This window comes from Bactrocera latifrons, unplaced genomic scaffold, assembly GCF_001853355.1.
Source record: "Bactrocera latifrons isolate USDA-ARS-PBARC rearing strain unplaced genomic scaffold, ASM185335v1 scaffold_197, whole genome shotgun sequence".
In the NCBI taxonomy this organism is placed as follows: Eukaryota; Metazoa; Arthropoda; class Insecta; order Diptera; family Tephritidae; genus Bactrocera; species Bactrocera latifrons.
In genome coordinates, this window is record NW_017535485.1 from 307171 (window position 1) to 318567 (window position 11397).

The 11397-nt window shown below is 33.2% G+C and overlaps 1 protein-coding gene across 2 annotated transcripts in view; it reads right to left on the bottom strand.

Moving 5' to 3' along the window:
* Positions 1-545: 545 nt before the first annotated feature.
* LOC108967725 (carboxypeptidase B) overlaps positions 546-11397 on the bottom strand; it is a 12235-nt gene continuing 1383 nt past the window's right edge. For both annotated transcript variants that reach the window (XM_018931325.1, XM_018931326.1), the window contains exons 2-8: positions 10658-10888; positions 2030-2236; positions 1853-1961; positions 1476-1787; positions 1303-1413; positions 1082-1236; positions 546-953 (exon numbers count right to left, since the gene is read on the bottom strand). In XM_018931325.1, coding sequence (XP_018786870.1) covers positions 662-953; positions 1082-1236; positions 1303-1413; positions 1476-1787; positions 1853-1961; positions 2030-2236; positions 10658-10737 — 1266 coding nt within the window. In that variant the 5' untranslated portion in view covers positions 10738-10888 and the 3' untranslated portion in view covers positions 546-661. The remainder of the gene's footprint in view (positions 954-1081; positions 1237-1302; positions 1414-1475; positions 1788-1852; positions 1962-2029; positions 2237-10657; positions 10889-11397) is intronic.

The following is an 11397-nucleotide window of genomic DNA, read 5'->3' on the forward strand; positions in this document are numbered from 1 at the left end:
CAACCAAGAGAGAATCAAGTCATTTACCCTGTTCTCAAGTAAAGCGTGTTTCATTGACCGTGTTCTGTATCGACCGCAACTAATAATAGTTATAAAGGCCAAAATCTCAAATACGATAACTTCCGGCTGAGTTTTCTTGGTATTAAATTGATGAAAATACTTTATCAGACTTCAGATAAATTAAAAATACCGAATAAATTGCGAATGTTGAATGACACTTACGGTGATTGAAAACCACAAACTTACGAGTAGTATAGAGATCTTAAAGGCAGTCGAGAGTGCGTTGAAGACATGCCTCGTTCTGGGCCACCTTCAACCTCTCGATGTGATGAAAATATTAAAAAAAAAGTGAAGGATATGGTGCTTAAAAATGGTCACGGAAGTATTAGAGAGCTGGCAAGAGAGCAAACAACAACAAATATTGATAAATATTGATTTTACATTTCCAGGCATTTTTTGTCACAATAAAAATATATAAACACACTTAAAATATTTATTCTTTCATATAGGAAACCTCATTTATTTCATTTAAATTAAATTGTACACCAAGTTGCTACTTAAATATATACTAATTAACACACAGACATAAAAAATTGCATTACTTAAGTAATTAAGATTCAACATTACTGCAGCACACGCCAGCAGTCCCCCCTCTCTCACACTAATACAAGCTAACGTGTCGAATAAACTCGATGAAGCCGGCGAATGTCTCCTTGCAGATGTGAATGATATCGGATGGCGCCACTTGGAAATTCTCACCGGGCAACTCGACCGTGAAGGACATAGGGATGCCCAAGTTGCCGTAAGCATAATCGTCCAAGCCGCCAGAAGCCTCGTAAAGTATGCTAGCCGAAGTACCGACAGTGTAATGGGTGCCACGGTATTTGGCGATTTGGTTGGCGGCGCGTTGAGCAACCGAATGTAGCAAATTGCGGGTGGGGGCGACGGCATTCCTAAAGTGTGGGTACAATTGAAAATCGCGGTAATTAGTAAGATTAAATTTTTTCAAATATCATAATTTGAGGAAGATATTTATTGGATGGAATAGGTGGTGGGAGTCAAACCAGAGTTTTTCGCTTACCTCGAATAACCGTAAGGATAGAACAAGAATTTGCCAAATGAGTGCACATCCAAACTGAGTTTCACGCGATGACGATTGTATTCCAAATAACGTGCGACTGCCGCTGTCTCTGGCTCCGATGTGGGACCAGTGCCGGAGTAGACTTCGGAGCAAAGCTGTAGATACAAACAAATTAATTAAAATAACGCAGCTTTAATATTTCAGTGAAAGAGTGTACTCACATTTTGACTGGCGCCATTATAGTTCCAGTTATTCGGGAAGTTACGGTTGATATCCACACCGGCACAGGAGCGACCACCATAGCGATGACGATTCTTGCGCCAAAAGCGATCCTAGCGCAAAAAAATTATAATTATATGTATTCAAAACAGTAAATATTTCACCTTCAACTCACATTCGTGAAAGAGTACTCATAACCATCCGGATTGACCAATGGCACCAAATAAATTTCGACATCTTGCAACACCCTTTGGAATGCGCGCAAATTATTCAACAGCTCATTGGCCAAATAAAGCACAGTTAGCGGTGTAATCCACTCACGTCCGTGTGTCGCCGACTGTATGTAGGCCACACGACGATTACGCACTCGGCTGTTTAGCGATATGGAGAGCGCCGCTATGTGGCGACCCTCAGAGGAGCGACCAAGCGATTCGTAGCGACAATTTTGCGGGTGGCGGGCGGCCAAAGCGCTCATATAATTTAAGACCTATGGAATTTTAAGAAACATAAGTTTTGTTAAAAATACTTATAATTCTTTTCATTATTACGAACCTCTGAGTAGCGTGGAAAGTGCGAGAAGAAACCGCGCGCCTGTCGTCTGGGGCGATTTAGCTCGCATTCAGAACCCTCACAGGCGCCGAGGGTTTCATTGAAAGCAGACCTGAAATGTATATTTATTTTTTATTAATTTAAAAAAAACAAATTTTGTTTTCGATTTCGTGGACTCACATCTCCTCCATCAGCGGCTTGGACACGAATTGTACATTCAGTTCGTTCAATCGCGCCTCAAATGTGGACTGCTCTGTTGGTGACACTGTGACGACGGACATATTGCGAGTCAGCAGCCAAAAGTCCAGTTCTGTTGATTCTGTTTGTAAATCGACAAGATAGTTGAAGGCAACCTCGTCATCGTGGAAGACTGTGTATTTGTTATAGCTACAAAATATATGAAAAAAAGATTTAAAATTATTAATGATTACGAAATTCATATAATGACGAATATTATGCTTTCATATTTTTATACCCTTACAACTCGTTTTGTTTACTTAACGGTCTCACCTACGACTAATCGAGATGGATATGGCATCTTTATATATAAAAATTACGGGTCACGGCAAAATTTAGCACACTGTGTCCAGTTTGAGGCAACTTAGAGGATAGGATGGTCAAAACAATTCATAAATAAGAAATACACTGAAATCTGTATTAAATGGACGCTCTATTAAGCGGACATCTCTATTAACATTATTGACCGTTCCCAAAATTTGATGGTATTAATTAATTACAATCTACTATGCGGACAACTGTAATGACTGGACAGAAAGGCTGATTCGTCAGAGTCTGTTTATGGAAGATTTCACTGTATATATTTCTACACATACGCATGTATTCACAATCCCCCAAAAAATTATAATTTTCAGTAAAAGCGAAATCTTGAGAGCACTAGTACCTAAATAAATAACAAGACGAGCTGAATACCAAGTGACAGTCTGTCTGTCCGTCTACACGTCTGTGCAAACAATAAATTGAGTAAAAATTGAGATATCTTGATGAAACTTGGGATACATGCTCCTTGGCACTCTGGCAGACAACAGCGTTGGTATTACAGATGCTCATAAAACGCAATCAATCGAAAACGGATAATACAATGGCATAACTAAGCTTCTACGGTTGATTTTTTTAACTGGCCGTTGTCCCGCCTACTAATAAGTTTAATGTACATATCTCCTAAGCCAATTGATTCCAAATTCGCTTGGGGCAAATCTTTCGAGCATCCCTACCCACCCTGTAAAATGGATGAATTCGCATTACAATCCCACACACTCTCCATATAACGATTATGTTAGAAACAAATAAAATTGCGATGCAATTTTGCACCCAAAATGTCACAAAAGGCTTTATAGGAGCTGGTGAAACAACATCATATCTCGAGACTGACTGGATTATCTTTTCAATGATTGCGAACTTTTCATTGAAAATATCGGTCAATCTGTCGGATATATTATAGAAGTTTGAAGAAACCTATTTCTGATAATAGTATGCCTAAATCTAAAAAATTTGCTGAGTCGGATCAAAAATTCTCTTAGTCCCCATAAACCTAATAGAAAGATTTTCCAACTTCCGGTTGCCTTTTTACCGCATATATCGGCAAATATGTGAGTTGTCTTAATGAAATTGAGGGAAAATTTGTCATAAACCCCATACAAATAATATCTCGATTTTCAAACATCTAGTTGACTTTGCTCTTTATATATTGGTGATAGTATGCGAGGTATCTTAATAAAACTCAGAAATCAAATTTTTCTGTGAGTAATATGTAGTAACGACCAAACTAAGTAAAATTAATTCAACACTACCCCTGTCTTTCAAGTAAAGTTCCAAGGAGAGCTGACGTTTTCGAAATAAATTTTGTTCAGCGAGAAGACCTATTTCCTGGGTATTTAAACAAGCAAAATTGCTGCATTTGGGACGAAAAGCATACCGAAGATATTTAAGAGCTGTCAGTTTATCCAGAAAAAACAATGAGTTGGTGTGGGTTATGGGCCAGTAGAATCGTCGGTTCATATTTCCTCAAAAATGATGCCAACATTTGAAAGTGAAAATTTTCAAAACAAAAAATTCCATTGAATGTTATTATTATTTTTTTTAACAATAATAAATATTTTTGTTATATTTTGTAAAATTTTTATAATCAGCTTTTCTCTAAATTTTTAAATAATAATTAAATAATTGCTTTCCAAGTTATCATTATTTTCATTGCTTAATTTTATCAAAGGTAAAGCGCTTAAAAGCTTTAATAAAGTATACCGTAAATTTTTCTAAATCGCAAAACTGCCAGATGTGTTCGAAATCACTAACAACATTTATCACAAATAAATGTCTCATTATACAAATGTTAGCGCTGGATTGCATTGTCAATAAGAGATTATTTTGGTGTAAAGAGTTGTAAAAATTATAAAATAAATAATAAAAAAATAAAATAATTTTAAACAAACACAAACAGAGATAAAACCAACCAACAAATATTGTCAATAGTGGCGTTAAAAATTTCGAAATAATTTCATAAAAGTTATTAATAAACAAAAGACAGCTTAACACGCTTTTGTGTAAATGAAATTGCTGCTTCAATATCTGACTAGCACACAAGCGTACATATCTACAGTGTGAATTTCGAAATGTCTATTGTCATGATTAAGGGAATTAAAATAATCACGCAAGCGCACAAAATCAAAAACACCATATTAAAAAACAAAATAAAGAAAAACTGCCGAAAATATTGCAACTCAAGCGGTAGTGACAAGTGCAACGCAGGCAACAAAAAACCTAAAACAAACAATTGCGTAGCAAGAAATTTCACACACACGCATATATCCATATCTGATAAGCATAGATATATACTAAGTAAGTGCATATATAGATTCAAATCCCAAATATTTATATATCTAAACGAATATACAATATTATACTCGTATATACATATATCGTCACCTGAAATGCAAAATAGCGTATCATCAAAAAATTCGAAATTGAGTGTCATATTGATTAGGTTTCACTACTTCAAAGTACATATATAAAATTACATATGTTCAATATTTTCAGATTCAGCGCTCAGTTATGTATAAACCAGTTTAACCAATATTAAATTTTTTTCACTCTTGTTCCATTTTATTTCGTGTTTCATTCATGTCACTGTAAATTTCCGAAAATGTTGTTACGTTATTTTGCATTTCAGTTGACGATATATATATAATATTATATATTCGTTTAGATATATAAATATTTGGGATTTGAATTCTTAATTACCATTTGCTTTGACTTTGAGCTGCATTCATGCTTGATATATTTTGTCAACACGACATCATTGATCTCCAACAAAAAAAGTTGAGCACGATAACTGGCATACAACAGGTGTACAATTATTCACATACATACTTACATATATAATTGTATGAAGATGCCGCCAATATTTGCTTTTTAATTGAGACAACCTTAATAAGATCGCTCTCTAGACAAGTGCGGCTGACACTAATGGCGCCAATGTAGACACCAACACAGTTGTTATAGTGACAACAAAAACATTAAATAAAGAAACAAAATTACAACAAAAGCAATATCCTATTCTAACATTTTTTATATTTCCTTTTTTTGTTGATTTTATTATTTTATTTTTTATTTTTTGTTTATTTCAAGCCCGTTAGCATCGCCTTCGGTGATTTTTTTTATCTTACTCACATGCAGACCTTTATTCAAAGACTAAGCTAGGAGTAATGTATGATAAGCATAATGAAGTAACTATAAAATCTATCAAGTAACGCAATCGCAGACAAGCATTCAATTTGTTGGTTAAGTAATGAGCTGAAAACATAAATCGCAGCAGTAGTCTTCTCATACTCAAACATCAACAAATAATTTAACCCGAATTCTAGGAGAGACTTTAGATCGCCAAATTTCAATTCACTAAACAGTGTGCGATTTACATCGAATTCTAAAAGTGTCAATATTCCATAAATTCAATCCCTTAAATTTTTCGCGAAGAAGTAGAAACGGAGTGATCCCGATGAGTTAATGGTCTGTATAAGCCTGGGGATGACTAATTATCTATCCAATAGCCACTTGAGCTCCATATAATCAACAAGATTTTTTCATTATGCCACTAAAAGATCAGTTAATAAGTTCCTTAAGGCAAAGTCAAGATTAGACCGCCAAACACTGCTTTATTGCGTAAATAGATAGAATGTAATTGAGGTGTACACAGCGTCTTAAAATACTGAACTGTCCCCTCTAATACACGTACTCACATAGGCTTAGCACTTTTATACATTTCAGAAATTTGGTTGACGTTATTATGAGAATCTGGAGAATAAATTACTATATTTTTAAACCTTTTTAGGTTGTAACCCATTATTATTAGCTTTGTTTCTCGTATGCCATTACATTTCCCCACCCCATTCATGTTTTTGTTTCGATTATAGAGATTAAAGCTTATAATACAGAATTTTTGCCACCGGTGCTATTACAGACAAAAATTCACTTAATAATACCGAGTAATAACGACTACTACATATCAAAAGCAATAACATTGTCAAACAAATTCTTGGAATTATTACGTTTTTTGAAGGATTCGGGATAAAACTTTTTTGGCGATGACAATTCTATTTATTTCTCTACAAATTTAGCTTATTTCGAATAAATACAGTCGCATATATATTTTGCAAGCTACTTTATAATTCAGCTCGCCATTCAATCTAGAAACAATAGAACTTCGTTTAAATATTCAAATTTCAGAACGATTAAGTGTCAATAAATGTCCTGTTCAAGCCAGCCTATTCTGGCCGTCATTAGCTGTGCGGCAATTAAGACAACAAGCTCGCACTACTTCCTTTCTAAAATATGCGAAATGAATTTCATGCTTAACGCAAATGATAAATGATCATATTTTACTTCCGTTTTCGAATACTCTCAACATAAATGGTTGCTCGTGTCATCAAGGTCAGCCGATTTTAATTAGCTTATGTGTGTCGCACATACATACATAATGATACACAAAGCCAACACATATATATAGAATTATGCATATTTAAGCGGTGGAATACGTGTCACTTTGGTCACCACTATTTATCTACCCGTTAACTAATGTGTTAGTGATAACTTGATAAATAACTTCCGCTGATAGCAACGTTAATTAAATATGCAAAAATATACATATTTACCTATATGTATGTGCAAAATATAAATTATATAACATATAAGCAAGACATGCAAATAGCTGTTAAAATCTTAAAATGTGAAAAATTTTGGTCGACAACATTTATGCGGCGCCATCTTGAGAAATGTTCGCGTTAGGCTTTAGTTTATCACATCTTCATATCGACACAAACATCTCATTTTATGCTGTCTGTTAATTTAAACTTAATTTACATAAATAAGTGGATATTTAGTAAAATTTCCATTAGTCGTTGCATTTTTAATGACATTTTTTTTATTTTTTATTTATATATAGCTCATTTATTTTTACTTATTTTATTTATAGTTTTCAATAAGGAATTATACTCACGTATGCATTCACAGTGCATATTATAAATTAACTACGAATGTGCCTAGCAATTTATGAAGCAGAGCAGAGCAAACAGAGACTTTGATACATAAATTAAAAATATTGGATTTTTGGAATTTTTTTGGGAATTTCTAGGCTTGAAATTTCAATGCCAAACCCGACAGCTTATTATTGGTCACATATGTTACGAAGTGAAGCAATTACTTTGACTTATAAATTAAAAAGTAGTAAAGTTTTTAAATATTTGCGGATAATTCCTCAAATTGAAATTTTAAAGTAAAAATTATGTAAAAAATTTTTAACTTCTTAATCGTTGTCAATTGTGTTATTTCACAGATTTCTGCGTTTAGAGGAATTACAAAAATATATTCCGTGATTGTCTCTATTAACCATGCGCATTATAAAATGTAGACCACAGCAACGCGTGGCCGGATCCGCTAGTCGTTTCACAAATATCTTGAACAGATTTTCATCATTTTCAAATATTTTTCCTATTGATCCACACAAAGTGCATTTAAATAAAGCTACTAAGTTATACTAAAAGTAACTATGTTTAATATAATAAGATCAATAATCAAAGTAAATGCCACATAAAAATAAATATTTCTAATTTCGGTACAAAAAATACCTTTATAATAAATGGTGGTATCTAAATTCGGTACGAAAATTTTGCATTACTCTGACACTAAAAGCCACATAAAAACAAATATTTCTAATTTCGGTACAAAAAATACCTTTATAATAAATGGTGGTATCTAAATTCGGTACGAAAATTTTGCATTAAAATGGCACATAAAAAGTAATATATCTAAATTTGGTACAAAATTACCTATATACGGTATAGTGGTATCTAAGTTCGGTACAAATCTTTCTTCCAAGTTGATACCTACATATGGTGACGTAATCATGTGCATAGGTCTAAAAGTATGATGCTGGCGTACACAAGAGTAGTGCGAGTAAATTTTATTTATTTCGGATTCATTTTGGGTTGGAACAAGCTCTTGACACATAATTTGAGTTAATAATTACACTTTCTCGACATTTTCTGACTAACTCAGAAGAAAGAATAATAAAATAATTTTCAGAGCATAATAATGGCTCAGCAAAAATTCCTTTCAGACGATGCATAAACACTTCATCTTCATCTGATAAAATGTAAATGAGATTTTTAACCCACAACAACATATCTATTTTCTTATATCAAGGTATAATACAATATTCAACAACCCGCAACGTCACTAAATAAACTCGCAAAAATGATATAAATATGTGATATGCATTTTGAGTTTTTCTCTCAATCGCTAAGTGGTTAACTGCAGTTTGATAGCTTCTAAGCTGCTGAGTATGCATAGAGCAATTGCTTCCACATTGAAATTACACAAACAACAATGCGCTAAACAATTGTTATGTGTGCCCGAGCGCTTACAAAGCATATTTAAATGCTTAGCTGCATGAGATATTTACATACAAAAGCATAAATAAGCAAGCAGGTATAAGAAACGTGTGTTTTGTTTGCTCGAACTCATCTCCGTTAGCGGCAAAGGCTTAACAAAAGCAAGGAAAGTAAATATTAATATGCAATAAAAGCGCTTGTCGATAAACAACAAAGCGAAATGCAACAGAAGGAAGGGAAAAATTTATAAAAATTAATAAATATATATATATATATATAAGCAGCTCCCCGTTGTTTAAGCACACGGTGTTTGCAAAAAAGTACATGCTTTTTAATTGTACTTTTGCTTCAAAGTCACCAGTGTAGCACTAGGTGAATGCAGAGTGAGCGCGTTTTTGGGTAGAATTAATAAGCATGCTGTGCCAAAAATTTGAATTTTGCAACAGATTCAATTTGTTTATTATTTTTTTTGAAATTTTAATACAACAACATGTTTTAAAGCGGTCAAAGGTATGTCAAATATGAATTTCCAGCGGCGAGTTTGTGTCCTAAGTCTTTCGTATTCCTCCCTGTGGTTTGGCAGCGCTTTGAGCACAGCGTGCAAGGTTGCCAATTATGAATGTGATTATTTAAGAATTAAAGTGCGTTTGATAAAGATTTTGATTGCACAAAATTTGTGAATGAATTCGCCAAGGTCGTTTGGTGTAGCGATTATGGCGGAGCTTTTGGAGAAAAACAGCATTGTTGCAAGTTGTTTTAATGTCTCTTTATTGTTGTATTACAATATTAGATAATTGTAATTTGCTGGCAAAAACTTTTTTTTTTATTATTTTTATAAATATTTATGTATGCATATATACACTTAGGAGCTAAATTCGTTTGAGGTTTCTGGTTGCCATAGCGTATGAGTAACAAAATAAACGTTTATGATATTTTAATAACTAAATTGCAATATATATAGCTATTTTATACACCTATATTTTGCTCACTTGATATTGCATTTTATTGAATCTAAAACAAAATTTGTTGGAATTTTTGTGTTTTATTTATCGCAGTAGCAAGGGACACCTATGCGCAAACAAATTTTGAAAAAATGTGCGTGGTGCCCCCTCTTTAAGTTTAATGTACATATCTCCTAAATTACTAAAGCTACAACAACCAAATTTGCGGCCTGGTTTTGGTAACCGGACCGATTTTCAAATTTCGTATGTGGCATTCCTCTGATGTTTTCAATTGAAATTGTGAAAATTGCCGATATCGGACTACAGCCTACTTTCTATATAATACAATTTTAAATTCCATTTGAAATTTTCACTTCCAGCATACAATTTAAGAATGAATTACTATATCAGTGCTTTTAGTTTACTTTTTACCGAAAATATTGGTTAATGTAATAGTTGAATCGGATTAATACTTCCCTGCGCCCCATATGCGTAATATGAAGATTTTCGAACTTCCGGCTGATTTTATACCGTATATATCGGCCAATATGTGCGTTAACTTCTTTAAAATGAGAGAGCATATTTTTCTTATAACGGAGGATATTCCTGCTTAGAATAAATAAAATCGCGTGAAAACTCGTCCTAGGCACCATATAACTAACAAACCTTATGTATACGGATATACCTGAAGGTACTTCCCTGGATATACGCCTTGCAAGTTTCAAGAGTATGAAATATTCGGTTATAACCGAACAAAAATATTAATTGAAAAATATTCAGCAAGTTAAATTTAGTGTAACCCATCCAAAAATTAAAACACTTTCAAATTTGACAAATAAAAATATTAAAAAGAGTCTGATGCTCTGAAAAACTATTTTTTAATAATTTATTTCCCAACTAAACATAAACATTTAATTACACATTATATACATTTTATGCATTTTTGTTCTTTTAACCTGCTTACTTACCCTTCATAACGGTCCAAATTCGACGCAGCCGCTCCAGCACATAACGCTAACACGACTATACTGAACGCTTTCAGCCACATTTTGTGCAAGAAGAGATGCAAAATTTATTCAACTCACTGGTTTAGACTCAGATAAAGCTTATATGGCACTTGCAGTTAGCAATTGTTTTGTTTTCTTTATTATGTTATTTCGATTAACACTTTCGAGTTCTCATAATCGTAGTTTTATATTCTAGAATGCAAAATTTGAATTAATTAGATATGTTGGAATTAACACGATTTTTTTTTTTTTTTTTGGAAAGAATATTTATAAATTTGCACGTCGGCACAATTTGCATTCAACGGCGAATTGGCATGCGCGAAGCATTGTCGGCGATGACATGGAGATACCGGGATATCGCGATTTTTTGCAGTTGAGTGTCTCGTGCGCTGGCATATTCTTGTGTGTGTGTGTGTTTGTCCATAGATGATTGTCTATTGCAGTTAAGGGTGCACTTTGCCAGACGCATTTATATGTAAAAATAATAATGTATAAATACTATTAGTACATAAAAAATAAATAATAAAACCATTTCCCTATTGTATTTAATAAAAGCATTTATGTTCTAATTTTTGATTTCGTTTGTAAGTAAAAATTTAAAATTTCTGCATTTTTGAATTTTTTCATTTAAATTTAATATGCTTGAAAATTGAAATATATTTGAAATACCAACCCCAGAAGCTGTTTCTCTACACAAAAAA